At 34.6% G+C, this 18,202-nt stretch overlaps 3 protein-coding genes across 3 annotated transcripts; 2 read left to right on the forward strand and 1 right to left on the reverse strand.

Annotated features, from left to right (window-relative positions):
- Positions 1-1,493: 1,493 nt before the first annotated feature.
- On the forward strand, positions 1,494-10,133 carry LOC144853532 (epithelial sodium channel subunit alpha-like). Its single transcript, XM_078711226.1, has 11 exons — positions 1,494-1,562; positions 2,945-3,412; positions 3,524-3,814; positions 4,188-4,300; positions 4,753-4,916; positions 5,202-5,403; positions 5,736-5,808; positions 6,327-6,384; positions 6,841-6,914; positions 8,663-8,738; positions 9,724-10,133. Exons 1-11 carry the CDS (start codon positions 1,558-1,560, stop codon positions 9,874-9,876), a joined length of 1,677 nt encoding a protein of 558 aa, XP_078567352.1. The 5' UTR covers positions 1,494-1,557; the 3' UTR covers positions 9,877-10,133.
- A 520-nt stretch (positions 10,134-10,653) lies between these two features.
- LOC144853558 (armadillo repeat-containing protein 6-like) lies at positions 10,654-14,363 on the forward strand. The gene is made up of 6 exons (XM_078711264.1): positions 10,654-10,724; positions 11,151-11,941; positions 12,172-12,320; positions 12,552-12,683; positions 13,042-13,179; positions 13,577-14,363. The coding sequence occupies exons 2-6, from the start codon at positions 11,176-11,178 to the stop codon at positions 13,778-13,780; spliced, it is 1,389 nt and encodes a 462-aa protein (XP_078567390.1). The 5' UTR covers positions 10,654-10,724; positions 11,151-11,175; the 3' UTR covers positions 13,781-14,363.
- Positions 14,266-18,081, reverse strand: LOC144853561 (protein mono-ADP-ribosyltransferase PARP16-like). The gene is made up of 7 exons (XM_078711267.1): positions 18,044-18,081; positions 17,431-17,624; positions 17,016-17,159; positions 16,609-16,812; positions 16,289-16,454; positions 15,947-16,100; positions 14,266-15,482 (listed from the first exon to the last, which is right to left on the reverse strand). Exons 2-7 carry the CDS (start codon positions 17,620-17,622, stop codon positions 15,338-15,340), a joined length of 1,005 nt encoding a protein of 334 aa, XP_078567393.1. The 5' UTR covers positions 17,623-17,624; positions 18,044-18,081; the 3' UTR covers positions 14,266-15,337.
- Positions 18,082-18,202: the final 121 nt, after the last annotated feature.

Consider the following 18,202-nt stretch of genomic DNA (forward strand, 5'->3'; position numbering starts at 1 on the left):
ACCGACCGACCGACCAACCAACCAACCGACCGACATAGTGAGCTGTAGAGCTACCAGTCGATTCTCGCACGTTTTGATGTCTGGCGGCAACAAACAATCTGCAGTGTCTTCGACATAACGTTCTTGAAAAAGTGGCTACTGTGATAATGTCCGGTGACACACAGTATCATATTGTCTTGATATTAGTTTAGTAGGATAAGTGGTCAAAACACACATTAAACCTACTGCCTTCCATCTCTTGGAAATGTAGTTGCAAGATAGTGTACATACAGAGACAATAAACAGTATTTTATTTTGAATAGACAAATGAGTTTGGTTTGTTGCAATAAGCACATACTTAAACAGTTCATGAACTAATACCAAATTGCCAGAACATTATTATTCACATTGTAGAAGGTAGAAAAACAAGTGAATGCGTATTTCATATTTAAAAAAAATTATTTTTTATTCATATTAACATTTGTAGAAATTCGTAAAAATACAATTAAGTTTGTGTTTTGTCACGTCTTTGTATATCGATTTAGTTTTTAAGTGTTATTGTTTATTAGCAATGCAGTATTGAATGTAAATATCGTGTCCACACGTTATAATTTCTCTTAAAAATGTGTCATTAAAAAAATTGTAAATAAATATACAATAGTAAATGGTCGTTTTCTGTATCATAATTACCAATCGATCTCGGTTGTTGATTTAAATACACATCCTCCAACAACAAATGTGACTTTGATAAATTACCGACGCTATTAAGGGTTGTGTGCGATATTGGTCGGCACTATCGATCACACAGCACCCTAAAATGTGCACATTAGTTGCCAATGCCCCGTGGCTTTAAATTGATGTGAGAGGCAAATATAATCTTAATGAACACACAACAATCTTTCATCCATGCATTATTTTTGTATTTAGTCTTTCCATAGAGATATTATGAACAGGAATGAAGCAAGAAAGAAAGGAAAAATTACAGACAGATAGATAGACCGATAGACAGATAGACAGAAAGAAAGAAGGAAAGAAAGAATGATTATATTCAATGAACAAATCTCAAATATGTGCCAATCATTATGGTACCTATATTACATCTGCAGCTGCAGTCGCGTGCTCAATTTTGAGTTAGTTTGACCAACCGACCAACCAACCGACCGACATAGTTAGTTGTAGAGTCGCGTTTGCACGCGACTGAAAAGCTGGCTATCAGGTCAATTCCTCGAAGATATCCTATTTTCTCTGATAGCCCATGTTCAAAACGCTCCATTGAGTAATTACGGTAAGATTTTGTAAATGAAAGGATCCCTGAAACGAGGCCGACCTAATATAGGCAATAAAAAATTGTAGTTGGTTTGTACTTCTGACCCTGATCATGTCGTCGATAATGTTATGGTAACTAACTGAGTCTGGATTAAACAAAAGCTAAGTACAAATGTAAGACATTTACATAAATCTCTATACCAATTGTGAGATCGATAAATAAAGCAATTGTTTGGATTGACAGTAACCGAATGCAGACGTGTTTTAACTCCAACAAGTTGATAAGAGTTTATTAAAGGAGGACAGACAGACATGCAGTAAGTTAATTCGTTATTATAATTAAAAACAATTTAGTATTCTTCATTGCTGTGTATTTTGTAAATGTTGTTATGTGTTAGTATTTTAGAATTTGTATGGTCTTAAGTATAAATGTATTCTTTAGTTCGTGTTTGTTATGTATAAGTCATGGACGCACAAGTTTAAGATACAAATGTACAGTACCAATACTTGTTATGGTTAATGGTTTTAAATGTATATAGCGCAAACTACAAATAGTCTCTATGCACTGTTTAGCACAAGTGTAAAAATGAAAAAAGTTGATGTAAAATAAACCAGGAAAAAGCCTAATAAACCGAATAAATTGACCAAGACAACAGAAAAAAGTCCGAAAACGGAGTCGCACATCACCACACTGTCTCACTAACTTGTTATTAAAGCAGAGATAAACTTTGATAATAATTTCTCTTCTATGGTAAATCTCTTAAACACATCCTTTTCCAAACATTATTTTGAAACTAACCTGTTTTGTCAAAATAATAGGAAAGAAACAACGTGTTTTTGGTCCAAGGATAATCTATTCTTTGAGGCTGTAATTTCTAAATTGCACCCTTTGTCCATCATGATTGCACTGGTTACTCATGGCTACCTGAAGTGTAGAAATACACAGAATCGGTCACATCGAGAAAATGATTTTTCGCAGAAAATTGCCATTCTAAACATAGTATAGCCAAACGCTTAGGAATTAGAAGATATATTAATGCAACACATTGTTAGGAAAGGAAAAGAAGTACAATTACACGTTATTCCTTCAGTATAATATAGATATCGTTCTCGGTTATTTGAAATACTAGTATTTTAAATTCCCATTAGTGATAACATAATGTACATAATAATACTTAATGCCAAAAATACAAATACTGTAATTGCGGATTAATCTTAATGATCTCATTAGTTATCGAATAATTAACATTGGAATCAATATGTTTCAAGGGAAATTCTGTAATGAAAATAAGATTTGCAATTATATTACATTGTCACGTGGTAGGACAACAAATTGAGAATGTCTGAGAGCTGATAAGACTTTGAAAATGTTGTTGACAATAGTAGTTAGAAAGTGGAGTTATGAATTATAATCAGGATGGTGATTATGACTACTGTATAAAACGAGACTAATACAATAATGATTGTAAAAATGTATAAATATTTAATATTATATTAATCACCAGTGCAGTACATTTCTAATTAAACTATTACTAAAAATAGGTAGAAATTTACTAGTAATAATTAAAAATTCAACTTTTATTTAAAAAATGTAACGTTACTATACTCATGGTAATAAATTGCAAATATTAATAGATCAATAATAAGGTGATAATTTCATATGATTTACTTTATGAAAGATTGTTTTGTTTTCGTACAGGCAGCCAGCAGTCATCATCCATAGTAACACGGAGGGATATGCAGTACCAATATATGAACCATCACCCGTGTTGGAACAGGTCAATGAGGTCAAACTAGATAGGCCAAAACGGACGTCATATACCAAACTTTTCAATGAGTTTGCTGGAAAGACAAGTGCGCATGGAATTGCGCATATTGCAGAGAAATCACATGTTCTTCTGCGCATTTTCTGGTTGTTGTTGACCCTTGGTCTGTTCACCCTCTCTGGTTACCAGGGCTACTATTTGATCTCGGATTACTTAAAAAGACCGACGATCACGCAGATTCAAGTGGTGTCAAAGAGCGATTTGACTTTCCCTGCCATCACTATATGTAATATGAATCGATTAAGAAGATCTGCTTTGCCAGGAACCCGATTCGAAGGTCTTCTTGAAGTTGATGGTGGAATAGAAGGTGGAGATTACGATTACTCCTGGTGGTTTGATTGGTCCTACGATACGTCATATTCTTCCTCTTCGTCTAATTCTTCCTCCTCTTCCTCCTCCTCCTCCTCCTCCTCCTCCTCCTCCTCCTCCTCCTCCTCCTCCTCCTCCTCCTCTTTATCATCATCATCGTCTTCTTCCCTATCATCTTACAACAATCTCTTTGATTGGTACGACAACTATTATTATGATTCTGATTTCACTTTTGAATATGATAATTATTACGACTGGGGTGATGTGACGGATGAAAACGACTGGCAGGGATTTTATGACAATTCAAAGGCAGATGATTTCAGTGATATACTGGAGGTTACAAGACTGACGAAAGAAGAACTACATGACCTGGGTCATAACGCCGAGGACCTCATTCTACAGTGTACATTCGACAAACGTAGTTGTAATTATACGTAAGTTGAATATTAAGCGTCGCGTTAAGCTCTGTCCACACTATCAAACTAGTTTGACAAAAAAGTGTGATGTGCCCAAATAATTATGGTAGTTCAGTAATATACACAAATATGGTCATCAGCATGTCCATATATGGGCACATCATACTTTTTGTCACATAGATTTTGATAGTGTAGACAGAGCTTAATATTTAGTGACCTCCAAAATATAACATGTGGCGCATGCGTTTCGAGAGGTTGATGAAAACATGACCCATATGCGCATGCGTAAATGTATGTATTTTCTTAATGATAGGATTTTTCAGCATTGTTGCCGGGCAGTACAGACTTTCTCTCTTAACTTTTCCTTAAAAAGTTTTTTGTTTTTGTTTAGAGAGTTTCACAAGTTTCAGAATAAGCATTACGGTAACTGTTACACATTTAATCACGACGTGAACACTGACTTGTATCCGTTGAGAAAAACAAGTAAATCAGGAGCACAGTATGGTAAATACAGATCACCGATATTTTATATTTTAATAGAAACTATAAACGTAGAACGGTACATAATAGTAAAACAAATGCTCTTACAGTAAATGTTATCCTTATAGCTACAAGTTCTACGACCAAGATCGAAAGTACTATTGTACGTTGTTTAATGTATAAATAATATGCAGTAGTTAGAAGATGAATATACAATTTGAAGAAGTTCACCCGCATTGAAAACAGTTATCCTTATAGCTACAAGTTCTACGACCAAGATCGAAAGTACTATCGTACGTTGTTTATTAATAATATGCAGTAGTTAGAAGATAAATATACAATTTGTAGAAGTTCACCCGCATTGAAAACAACAATTAGGAGGTTTTAAATAAAAAATAGAAACAATAGTACACTGGCTTTAGCCAGAATAAATCAATGATTGGAGACATTATTCTATGCTTTATTTGTTTTATCAGGTCTTCATCTGACGCTGTTTCTGGAGCAACCTGAGTACGTAGGAATCCTTTCTCCAGAAACAGGTGTAAGAATATCGATTCATCCGTCCGATATTAAACCTTTTCCAGAAGATGACGGCATCACCGCTAACCCAGGGACAGCTACGTCAATTGGCATACGGCAGGTACACAAGAAATACTACTTACTGTACACTCTGCAATGTTATAATGAATAATAACATCAATAGGGCAAGCATGTCTTAAACCGCAAAAGAAGTTGTTTCATTTTCTAAAGCTCTGTCTACACTATTAAACTTTATGTGACAAAAAATGTTATGTGCCCATATATGGACACATTGTTGTCCCCTTTCTTAAGACGTATACACAACATGAAACATCACATTTGGGGACGAATAATTTGCTGCTAAAATCGTTATACGACAGTAGTTATTTAAATGTTTACCTTTCAGACAGCTATATCCCGTCTACCAGAACCTTATGGAAACTGCACTGTAGATGGATCTGACTCCCAGTATAGATCAAGCTCGTTTAACTACTCGACAGCCGCTTGCATCAAATCGTGTGTACAACAGGAATTATACGGTAAATGTGGTTGCGTTACTGACATCCTGATTGAAGCAGACCAGTGCAGTGTTCTGGATCAAAAACAACGTAAGTGTAAGAAAGAAAAAATAATAAGAAAAATACAATTACAGATTAAAGATGATCCACCAGAGATAGACAACTCAATATGACTGCGTAATACGACGGTAATACAAATATAGAATCTATGTTATTAGGACCATGTACACACAACGCGGAGCGGACGGGCGGTTTCCACTACTCAGGATAGATACAGATTCTAAGTGGGACAAGTTACTCCGTTTTCCGCTTACCGTTACCCTGTGTAAATATTGGCCTTAGGTCCCCCGCGCAACTAGATACGCAATAACGCACCGTGTCAACTTTTATATAATAAGCCTAGTAACCAACTTTAATTTTAGAGATATGCCGTCAACTTGTTGAGCAACTTTATGAAGAAGACGAATTAGAATGCAACTGCCCACTGTCTTGCACGTAAGCTATAATTAATTACGCATAACAAAATGATGGCTTGCATGCGATATACTTTTATTCTGAGCAAGTATGATAATGCAGTCCCGGTCCATTTGATATTAATTTTAAGTAAGTGGACGGTATCAGAAGAAACGAGCAGTAATCATGTGCCGGTATTATGTACCGGTATGGTGTACCCTAAATAGAGGTGTCAGATGAAGGGGATTCTGCTGTAATTTTGTTTCTTTTCAATTTAAATTTTTTCGTTTCTTTCGTATTTATATGGTGTTGGTTTTTTTGTGTAATACAGTATCACGAACTTGTGTAAAAACAATCAATGTTGATTGAACGAGTTGTGCTGTACATCAGTCTCGTGTCTAAATAAAGTTTATATATATATACAGAAACTATCGTTAAAGCCTACAATGTTGGCCTAAATAACATTTACTTATTCTACTATTAGCATACCAAATTGAATACAGGATGTTTTATTCCCATTCCATCCATCAGAAATGATTTATGTATCGTTTGTTTTAAAGGGACACCACTTACGCCATTTCCACATCGACGTCACTTTGGCCATCTGAACGATATGAGGTAATTGTAATTTACGATTTGTCTTTAACGAACCACCACGATTAATTATTTATAATTTAATAATAATAATTATTGTTACTTTCTATGGACCAGAGATTACGAAATAAAAGAATGAATGAATGAATGAATGAACGAACCGTGAACAAATAAATAAATGAATGAATGGACGAACGGACGAACGAATGAATGAACGAACGAATGAATGGACGAACAAATGAATGAACGAATGAATGGACGAACGAATGGGCGGACGAACGAACGAACGAATGAACTAACGAACGAACGAATGAACTAACGAACGAACGAATGAACGAACGAACGAACGAACGAACGAACGGACGAATGAACGAACGGACGAATGAACGAACGGACGAATGTATTAATGAATAAACAGTATAGGCCTTGTTAACTTTGTATTTTTAAATCTTATAATTTATTCGGGTTTTTTTTTTCAAGGAGCATCTATATTCTAGACTGTTAACAACTAACCCGAATGCTGCTAGGATGTTAACGAATGTCGAAACATCAAGGTAATTATTGTATTCATTTATCAGGGCGTGGTTTGTAGAGGGTGTGGTTTGTAGAGGGTGTGGTTTGTAGAGGGTGTGGTCAACTGGACTAACCCGAATGCTGCTAGGATGTAACGAATATCGAAACATCAAGGTAATTATTGTATTCATTTATCAGGGCGTGGTTTGTAGAGGGTGTGGTTTGTAGAGGGTGTGGTCAACTGGACTAACCCGAATGCTGCTAGGATGTAACGAATGTCGAAACATCAAGGTAATTATTGTATTCGTTTATCAGGGCGTGGTTTGTAGAGGGTGTGGTTTGTAGAGGGTGTGGTCAACTGGACTAACCCGAATGCTGCTAGGATGTAACGAATGTCGAAACATCAAGGTAATTATTGTATTCATTTATCAGGGCGTGGTTTGTAGAGGGTGTGGTTTGTAGAGGGTGTGGTCAACTGGACTAACCCGAATGCTGCTAGGATGTAACGAATGTCGAAACATCAAGGTAATTATTGTATTCATTTATCAGGGCGTGGTTTGTAGAGGGTGTGGTTTGTAGAGGGTGTGGTCAACTGGACTAACCCGAATGCTGCTAGGATGTAACGAATGTCGAAACATCAAGGTAATTATTGTATTCATTTATCAGGGCGTGGTTTGTAGAGGGTGTGGTTTGTAGAGGGTGTGGTCAACTGGACTAACCCGAATGCTGCTAGGATGTTAACGAATGTCGAAACATCAAGGTAATTATTGTATTCATTTATCAGGGCGTGGTTTGTAGAGGGTGTGGTTTGTAGAGGGTGTGGTCAACTGGACTAACCCGAATGCTGCTAGGATGTAACGAATGTCGAAACATCAAGGTAATTATTGTATTCATTTATCAGGGCGTGGTTTGTAGAGGGTGTGGTTTGTAGAGGGTGTGGTCAACTGGACTAACCCGAATGCTGCTAGGATGTAACGAATGTCGAAACATCAAGGTAATTATTGTATTCATTTATCAGGGCGTGGTTTGTAGAGGGTGTGGTTTGTAGAGGGTGTGGTCAACTGGACTAACCCGAATGCTGCTAGGATGTAACGAATGTCGAAACATCAAGGTAATTATTGTATTCATTTATCAGGGCGTGGTTTGTAGAGGGTGTGGTTTGTAGAGGGTGTGGTCAACTGGACTAACCCGAATGCTGCTAGGATGTTAACGAATGTCGAAACATCAATGTAATTATTGTATTCATGTGGTTTGTAGAGGGTGTGGTTAACTGGCTAGGCTAGCGTACAGAAACATCCCCCAATGTGGTATATTCTCCAACGTGAATATATATATATATTATGTAAATGTAATGTAAATTATGTTTTGCCACATTCTCCAGCTAGCCTTTTCTTCAGATGACTTGTGATAGTAGTCTATCTTATGACATCTGGAGTATCGGGTGGTTTTGCACTGTTTATATGTGTACGCACTCAGCGAGCTAAGATTTGCAACTCCATGTAACAAAAACCGTAAATTGATTTTCTCTATACCCTATATAATATAGGTATTTGTGGGTGTTAATAAGTATTTGTGTGTGTTATATGGGCCAAAATTTAAAAGTGCTGAAAAAAAATTTGCCCAAGACCCTGGGATGGGGATTTTTTCTGACATTCTATATGGTATACCAAAACAATTTCCTTTACTTTTTTCACACAAATGTGTATATGTATGTGTTAACTGCACCCAGGCTAAAATAACAATTATTCTATTCAAATGTTGTGTTTTCAACAAGAGTGTTCTCTTGCAGGAAGAACCTGGTGCGATTGCGACTATACTTCGAAGAATTAAATTTGGAAAAACTAGATCAAATACCTTTGTACACGGTAAAGTATAATAAAAATAAAATAAAATTATTGTATATGAGTTAATATCATGCCAGGCAAGTTATTTCCATGTGTAATTCCCTTTAATTTTATTCATAAATCTTACTTTTATTCCTTTCCTTTTCCGTCATTTAGCCGATGTTCCACTAGGCGAATTTGTAACAAAATCTAAATTTTACAGTGTGTGGCGTGTTGACCGCGAATGACTAACAATGTACCATCTTCCCCACTACACCTGCACCACCTCATTTGCATAACAACGCACGGCATAACAAACCGTTTGGTACACCTACGAGAAATATAAATTCTCATCTAATTCTTTTTTTTTATGAACAAAATTGAGGGCGCTAAACATAAAATTTACAACATCAAAAAATACAGGTGCCGACAGCCACAGAAAAACAAAAGATGTTAAATGTGCTCTCCCTGCCTCAGCACTAAGGCCCTGCCACAGCCTTTTGGGGTCGTTTCCAGCACATCACCAGATGCATTGATGTTGTCGCCTCATGATGTGTGGTGGAAAGGGGGACGTATGATCTGTGAACCCCAAACACAGTGGTCGCATACCTTTAACTCTATTCCACCGACCAGCGTGGGAATCGAACCCACGACATACGTGTTGTTAACACGACGCTCAGGCGACTGAGCTAACTGGTACTGTTGGTCTTGGCAAGGTTAATAGGATATTTATGACGTAATGATGAATTTTGTAATACACGTATAAATAGACTATTATCAGCTGTTCAGGCATGGACTACTTTGTGGCCTAACGGGTAATGCTCAGGTTTGGGTGCTCTCAGCTCTAGTAGATTGGGTTCGAACCTCTACGGATTTTTTTATTTTTTTTTTTAATGGAAAATAAATATTTTTTTCTTTTAGTTTGAAAGAAAAATATTTAGAGGGATAAGTGGCAAATTTTCATTTCAAGCGTATATACATTTTTTGTTTTTTATGGATTTATTTAACCGTAGTATTTTTTCTTCAGATTGAAAACCTTCTTGGTGGCGTTGGAGGATTGCTTGGCTTGTACATCGGTGTTTCAGCCATGACAATCACTGAATTCATCATTTTCTTTTGGAATCTTATTGCGATGACGTGTAAGAAATCAGTCTGCAAGAATTCTATTGAACCAGCATAAAGTGCGATGAAACCAAAGAGAACTCGATAGTACAGCATCTTAATGTTTGCCTTTTGAAATAGAGACTATAGTTCAGCATTGCCTGATGAAAAAGAACGAGGAGTAATATTGTTATAATGTTATTTTTGGCATCATGCATCAATTCGTATCACTGGATAATAATAATAAACATGTTTCATTTCGTTCAAATAACTATTATCATGTAGAGACATTGATGAAAATGTATAGGCATAGCACGACGACACAACTGAGTTGACAGTACTTTGTTAGTAATTACTGTCACGTTTGGCAATTATTGTATAATATACAAACTATACCCAAACAATAAGTTTAATTGTATTAGTAGTTGTGTAGGTATACAGGCCTACAGGATTTAATGTATTTTTAATGAGAAAGTAAATGCTATTATGTATTTATATTATTTATTACCTGTTAATGTAAATAAAGAAGCAATTAAAGATGGACGACATTACCATGAGCAATCATTGAAACCGGGAGCAATTAGATTGTTATTTGATTCCGGAAAAATAATCAGACCTGCAAAAGAACATCATCCATTATTTGTCACAACTATTGTGTTTTAATGATATAGTACGATTGCTCGGACAGCCCTGTGATGACTTGTCTATTTAATTCTACATATTTTTGATTTAAAGTTTACTTCAATTTGTTCGGATAATGAATCACAATAAAGCATTTTCCGGTAATGAAATTGCTAGTCTAATGTCTAACTTTTTTTGGAGAGTGAAAAATGAAATTGATCATAGCGTAAGGGGCGCTATTTATTTTCTTGTTCACACTTTTTTTCTGCTGCTCATTTTATAACAAAACAAAAACGAAAAAGTAAAGTAAGTAGTCTTGCTGTGCTAAATATTTTTATTTTATTAACCATTGAACTATTTGGATTGTTATCTATATAAAGATGATAGAGTGAATTGCATGGGTAGACATTGAACGGCATAATAATCTACTGTAGCTAGGCTAGCCTGCTACCGTGGTAACCTAGGCCGTATGCCAAATAGTTTATTAGCTCGGGCGCCCGGCATGCCTAGGCCGGCGCCCACACTAGGCGAGGCTGATAAGGCCTAGCATAGGCCTATTGCACCTAAACTTTTCCGCTTGCACAATTTTGAATTTATATATAATTATTATAATATTGTAATAGGCCTACAACATTTTTTTTAAATTTTAAATGCTCATAATTATAAAATTTAAAAAAAAATAAAAGTGGTTACACTTTTCACTTATTTATTTTATATTGTGTCTACCTACAGTAGTAGTAGGGATACATACAGCAAAATGGCCAAACGAATTACGCAAGAGACTTTTGATGCAGTCGTTAAGGAAAACATTGAAGAGTTTGGTATGGAAGGACAAGAAGCTGTGGATGATGTCATTCAACAGTTTGAGTCTCAGGGTGTCAACCTCGCAAATATTGTAACTACACTCTACCTCCAAAAAGAGTCAGGGGATAACACAAGCCATCGCATACTTGAATCTATCAACAAAATAGCAAAGATAGTTGACGGCGGAGATTACATTGACGAGGAACTTACTGAAAGTTTGAAAATATTCCGAGAGGAATGCGATATTGATTTGGCACATAGAGTATTAGCGGCAGCAAATAATGCTTTTCCCGTTTTATTTTCACTATGCGAACGTTTTGTTGATGATGAACGCAGCTTGAAAGAAGCACTGGAAGCTTTATTGTGTTTGTGCAATGGCCAGCCTGATTTAATTACTTTGGAAGCAATAATATTCATGATAAATCATCTGGAAAATGATAGCACAGATGTTACGTACTTGATGATTAAAATCACAGGAGTAACATCCATCATGCATGAGATGAATAGGCAGAGGTATGTAGCAAATGGACTGATAGAGAAATTATTATCTGTGTTAAAGAAAGAAAATGTGGACTGCAAGATTGTGAAAGAGGCATGTAAGTCACTGAAGACTCTAACACTTGATGATGACATCAGAGCACCGTTTGGTAAGGCTCACGAGCATGCCAAGTTGATGGTAGAACTAGGTGCCATTGAGGCCATGTTAGATACATTAAAAAGTAAGTTAATTTGCAGTGATTTAATATTTTAAGATTTTATTTTTAAACCAATTTACATATTTACTAAGCTTTAAGTTTAAATTTATATTATAACCTAAATTTACATTATATTTCTTATTCAGAACTTTAAAACATAATACAAATAAAACATGAAAAAAACATACAGTAACACCATAACAAATTAATTGTTGATAATTGAAAAAAAATTGAATAATTAAATTGTTTTGTAGACCCATTATACCAAGATGAAGTCACCTTGATAGAGGTTTGCTCAATGCTCAGCAAACTAGCTGTTAGAAATGAGTTTTGTCAGCAGATTGTTAACCTAGGTGGCCTCAAGTTTGTACTTAAGATTCTAGCAGAACATCTGGAGTGTCAGGTTAGTGATAACATTTATAGTAAAAAATCTGGCTAAAGCGCTGTCTAAACTATTCAACTTTATGTGACAAAAAATATTGGGCACATCACCACCATATTTGGGTACATCACACTTTTTTTTGTCAAACTAGTTTGATAGTGTAGACAGAGCTTTAGACTATACTACATACATTTATCTCTATGAAAAAGTATTACTGTATAATATAAAATAGTTTTCTTAAATTTTTTGTAGGAGATTGTGAAACAAGTATTTGCAGTGTTGAAAGCAATAGCTGGAAATGATGATGTCAAAATAGCAATCGTTAATTCTGGGGGCACTGGCTTTATTCTGAATGCTATGTCAAAACACATCAAGCAATCCCAGGTTAGTTGTCAGTTGTACTGTCATGTAAAGCTCTGTCTACACTATCAAACTAGTTTGACAACAAATGTGTGATGTGCCCTAATATGGTAGTGATACATGCCCAATATGGTAGTGATATGACATCATCATGTCCATATATGGCCACATCACATTTTTTGTCACATAAGGTTTGATGAAGTTGGCACAGTTTTTGCTAATTTTGCTGCATAGGAACTAAAATTAATAATACCTGGGTAAATAACTAAACTAAACAGGTTCTCCATTCTTGAATTCATCTCTCTATTCAATTTTACCCCAAAAATTATTATTATTATTTGTATTATAAAATGTAGTAAACATGTTTGTTTGTGTTCTTTAGGTATGTGCTTTAGGATGTGGTGCAATTGGTGCCATTGTACTTCGTAACCCAAACCATTGTAAAGTGGTGATGGACAGTGACGGGCCTACTGTTATCCTCAAGGCTATGACACTGCATCCCAACTCAAAAGCAGTTCAGGTAATCACCATTGACTGAGTCATGTATAAGCCCATTCCTTGTCATTTATAAGCCCATGTCTTGAATTGAAAACTTGTCTTTCAATAAAGGCTTCCATTTTGCTGTGATGGAAAGCTAACTGAATAACATGCAGAGAGCTTAATAGATGTAATGTAAATTAAGTTACAGTAAAATAAATCTAAAGCTCTGTCTACACTATCAAAGTTTATATGACAAAAAATGTGATTTGCCCATATACAGTATGGACATCATGATGGTGTCATTGTCAAACTAGTTGATAATAGTACAGACAGAGCTTTACTTTATCCAGATTATTTCTTTGTATACAATTTCACAACAATGTATGCAATAATTTTCAAGGATTCATGAAATACATATAATATATTTTTATTTACAGACAAATGCATGCATGGCTATTCGTAATTTAATAGCACGCACCAAACAATACTGTGAGCCTATACTTCAGATAGGTGCTGAAGAGCTGATACAACAAGCTAGCAAACAGTGTCCAGATGAAGCTAAGGCAGCACTGAGAGACCTAGGTTGCAAAGTGGAACTGATTGAACGTTGGAAGGGCGAGAAAAATGGTGTAGTAAATTAAGGAATGCATCATTGATGGATGGTTAACAAAGCTTTTTGAAGGGAGTTCAATCAATTATGATTACGCCATTCTAATGATAATTGCTTCTGGCGCTCTGGACTTGGATGTTACAATTGTCAACTACATGCTTCTCCTCCAAGGGTCATGTCAGCGCATTCTCGTCTGTCCACAGCAACTATTACACCGTGGTAACCCCCTATTTGTCTCAAAAGCATTATTTTGTGTACACTGGACATAATAGTGTGTATTTTATTTGTAAAAGACCTGCGGTCATCTAGCTTGGAGCTGACCTGCAGTCATCTAGCTTGGAGCTGACCTGCAGTCATCTAGCTTGGAGCTGACCTGCGGTCATCTAGCTTGAAACTGTATAAATGCTTCATGCATTTATGAATGATAAAGATATGTGGTACAGTGACTTAAATTTTATAAATAAATGTGTTAATGTCTATACTCCCAGACGAATGTGTGTTGCTAATTGCTAAATTTGCTTATTCTATTATTTATTGACCAAAATATATGTTGCAGTGCAATCAATCAGTTTGTATGAAAATAGATTAAAGGTAGAAAAAATACTTTTTCAAAAGATTCTTGAGTAGTTATTTGATTTTGATTTAATACAATATCATTTATACAGTTTTATACAGTAGGCTCTAATGCATACAACATAATTATTGGTGGGTTATTGGTAATTTTTACTATCTTACTTGCACAATCTATGCCCCAGGTTATGACCATTTAGCCACAAGTTTCTTAAGAGATCTAGTATGAGCCCCAATTGTACTTTAGATATAATCTTGCAGGCCATTTACAGTGTACCGCCTTCAAGGGGCTCCCTTGTGGGTTTTATGAACATTGATGCTTTTAAAATGTTTAAAACTCTGTCTACACTATCAAACTAGTTTGACAAAAAAAGTGTGATGTGCCCAAATATGGTAGTGATATGACATATGTATTGTCCATCTATAGGCACATCACATTTTGTTGTCACAAAGTTTGATAGTGTAGACAGAGCTTTAGATTCATAACACAAATATTGTATTAACTATTATAACACTAATGTGCAAACAGCAAGCATATCAAATGATAATTGATAAATAAACTAAAATTCATCTAGACTTCATACATACTGTATTGCTAGTATAGTATTGTTAGCACACGTCCTACCACAACTTAATTTTCCCATTACACGATGAAAGCTTTAAACTAAGTCCAATGACTTAAATAGATTTTAATACAGTATATCACCAGTATAAATAAATCTATACTTTAAAACTCTGATGACAAATTTTAAAATGATGACATGACATTTATTGTATTTTATAAATTTGCTATAAAATAATGCCTCCCATACCAGATTTCCAGGGCAACACTATAAAACGTTTTCCTGTGTGATTTCAACTTTTAACGACAAGTTGGCCCTCAATAAAAAACTTTCCAGAAAAATGCTGTACAGTATATATATAATTTTGTTATTTTATTCTAACATAATATTTATACTACATAGGATCTATATAAATGATTGGAAGTAAAAAAGAAAGAAAACAAAATCGTTTATCATTATAAATATTTTTTTAAAAACTTCCTTGCGTTCTTAGAATTATACAAACCTATAAATAGCAGGACCATTATATAAAATAAAATTGTTACTAGAAAAGAATTTTGTCGTATCCACTTGACCCACTTTGGTTGTCTATCCACAGACCTGATGATAACAAAAGGATAACAGAATCAAATGGCTATTAAGCTCTGTCTACACTATCAAACAGTGTGATGTACCCAAATATGGTAGTGATATGACCAAATATGGTAGTGATATGACATCATGTTCATATAATGGGCACATCACATTTTTTTATCACATTAAGTTTGATAGTGTGGACAGAGTTTTTTCAATTCATATTGCAATTATATAGCATACACATTACTGCATTAATCTACAGATAATTAAGTCATTAATTTTATGAATTACCAATAATAATTATAATATTATATAATAATTACCAATTTCAATAACAATATACAATAAATAAGAAAAAAAAATGAAAACAAGACAATAGATTTCAGTTTAAACTCGATTCAAACCTCTACAAATACAGTTCATTGATAGTGAAAATTTGGCAATCATATTTGAATAGACAGAGCACTAATAAAGTATATAACACTTACCGTACTGTAGTTTTACTAACAACTTTGCTTCCAAACACAAGTAAATACTTAAGTCTTATAACCTCATTATTTTGTACAACATAGTATTTCTGTGGAACCTCACCACCCATGCTGTTTGCTGCATATGTTCGTCCCTTTGATCCTGTTTTTGAGTCTATATAAAAGACAAAAGAAAATGATTGTATGTGACCAAAAAATTTGATGTGCCCATGGACATGATGATGTCATATCACTACCATATATGTGTATATCACTACCATATTTGGGTACATCACACTTTTTTGTAAAAATAGTTGGATAGTGTAGACAGAGCTTTAGAAATAGCAAAATATTATTATTGACCTTTAACTTGACATTTGACATCTGGGTGGTCAATCATCTCGCATACCGCTACACAACTCAAGCTTTCTCCTAGATTACTCTTATGCCAGCCTTTGCATGTTGGACTATACGGTAACGATATGCTCAAGTCACTTGATAGGTATGTGCCTTCACCAAATAATGATGTCTGCATTGTTCAAAGAAAACAAATCAGAATAAACATCAGAATAGGAACAATACTTGTGTAAAAGTGTACCTTGTTGATATTAAGTATAAGTAAAGTTCACCTTTTGTTCATATTGAGTAAACGTACTTGTTTCTTATTGAGTGTGTAAGTGTACCTTGTTCATATGTGAGTGAAGACCATTATGTAAGATTGAGTAAAAGTTTTCCAGTCGACTGCCATGGTAAGCATAAAGCAAGTCCTTTGATTGCCGCAATCTGTTAAACTTCTCTTCACTGGATGTACAATATTGTACCTCAAATACATAGTCTGGTTTCACTTCATAACTGGCTTCTCCTGTTAATTCTAAAATATTTTGAAACTGATGACAAAAAAACAATTAATAGTTAATATGGTGAATATCTTTTATTTTCACACTGTTTTAATTGATTTTGATACTTTCTAAACTTGCTACAATATGCAACAAAGGAAAAATGAGAATAGAACAATGGTATAAACTGTATATTTACAGAAACAGGAGATTATACAGTAGCAAACTCTTGTTGTACTGATAGTTTACAATACCTGCTTTGTGTCTTGTGTTTTTAGACTAAATGTTTTAGTGTCTATCACCCAATTTAATAGTTGGCAGGACTGTTCAGGAATTTGATTTGCTTTCAAAGCATCTGGCACCAATTTCAGGTTAGGTATATCTCTGGCAACATTTTCCTTAAAAAATAGTTATAATGAGTCATGAGATATCTATATATAAAGTTTGAATATAAAGTTTTTGAATATATAATAGGCCTATATATAAATAATAACTGTGTATAAAGTTTGTGGATTAAAAGAACACATTCAGGTGCATATATTTTGTACCATTTAAATGATAAACATAAATCAAGAATAACATACAGTTGATGTACTTTAAAGTCAATAATATTAATAATTAATATGTTCGACTATTACAGAATAAATAAATTAAAATATTGAGGCTTACTAGGTTCTCAAAATCCTTCTCCCCATTTGTATCTATGAAATCTGACGGAAATGGTCGAAGTACAGTATCATGCCGATAGGTAAACAATGCGGCAGAAAAGAGGCTCCAAAGCAGGTCACATGATACTGCATCTGATGAAATATGCTGCACAATTTTATTCTTTAATTCATCAGTCATATTATTTTTTATCATCACTGAAATATAAATATTTAAGACTTTAATTAAGAGTGAAAATGTGGCCATTTAAACAGATCCGTAGATAAGAAGTAATGTCACTTCTGATTATAATATATCATAATAATTTAAGTTTAAATCATACTCCTAGGCTAGGCCTGGGTAACTAAATGTGATTGTGTATTGTACGATGGTACGAGTTGGCTGGATGCAGGGGATGGGCCATCACCCTTTTACTACTGATGGGTGATGATACTGATTGATACCACCTACCTAGCCTAGCCTAGGCCTAGCTAGTCATATAAAGATAGTAGGTTTAAATAAATATTTCTATTATGCTCTAGGCATAGGCATAAGACCTGAAAATATGTAACATAAGTATGGCACAGTGAAACATTTTGAATATCTTTTTTTGGTACAAAAATAAATAGATTCTTACCAAGCTATTTCGCTGCCACACGTCGTGTTATTGTTTTCATTAGTTTTTTCTGTAGTTCAAATGCGCCCTCTATAGTTAGTAAAAAGTTTCTCTAAGAAGAAACCACCAATATTAATACTGTATTAAAAATAACACTTTTATTATCATAACCAAAGTTTC

This window comes from Antedon bifida, chromosome 10 (genome assembly GCF_963402885.1).
Source record: "Antedon bifida chromosome 10, ecAntBifi1.1, whole genome shotgun sequence".
NCBI lineage: Eukaryota > Metazoa > Echinodermata > Crinoidea > Comatulida > Antedonidae > Antedon > Antedon bifida.

What these genes read in the sequence shown, in the direction of transcription:
- LOC144853558 (XM_078711264.1), top strand. Translation starts at nt 11,176, where the DNA reads ATGGCCAAACGAATTACGCAAGAGACTTTTGATGCAGTCGTTAAGGAA. An exon ending in CATGTTAGATACATTAAAAA is followed by an intron (nt 11,942 to 12,171) that starts GTAAGTTAATTT and finishes ATTGTTTTGTAG; the next exon opens with ACCCATTATACCAAGATGAA. An exon ending in CCAACTCAAAAGCAGTTCAG is followed by an intron (nt 13,180 to 13,576) that starts GTAATCACCATT and finishes TTTTATTTACAG; the next exon opens with ACAAATGCATGCATGGCTAT.
- LOC144853561 (XM_078711267.1), bottom strand. Translation starts at nt 17,622, where the DNA reads ATGATAAAAAATAATATGACTGATGAATTAAAGAATAAAATTGTGCAG. An exon ending in AGAAGGATTTTGAGAACCTA is followed by an intron (nt 17,160 to 17,430) that starts GTAAGCCTCAAT and finishes CTATTTTTTAAG; the next exon opens with GAAAATGTTGCCAGAGATAT. An exon ending in GTTAGTAAAACTACAGTACG is followed by an intron (nt 15,483 to 15,946) that starts GTAAGTGTTATA and finishes TGTTATCATCAG; the next exon opens with GTCTGTGGATAGACAACCAA.
- LOC144853532 (XM_078711226.1), top strand. An exon ending in AAACGTAGTTGTAATTATAC is followed by an intron (nt 3,815 to 4,187) that starts GTAAGTTGAATA and finishes GTTTTTGTTTAG; the next exon opens with AGAGTTTCACAAGTTTCAGA. An exon ending in ACGAATGTCGAAACATCAAG is followed by an intron (nt 6,915 to 8,662) that starts GTAATTATTGTA and finishes GTTCTCTTGCAG; the next exon opens with GAAGAACCTGGTGCGATTGC.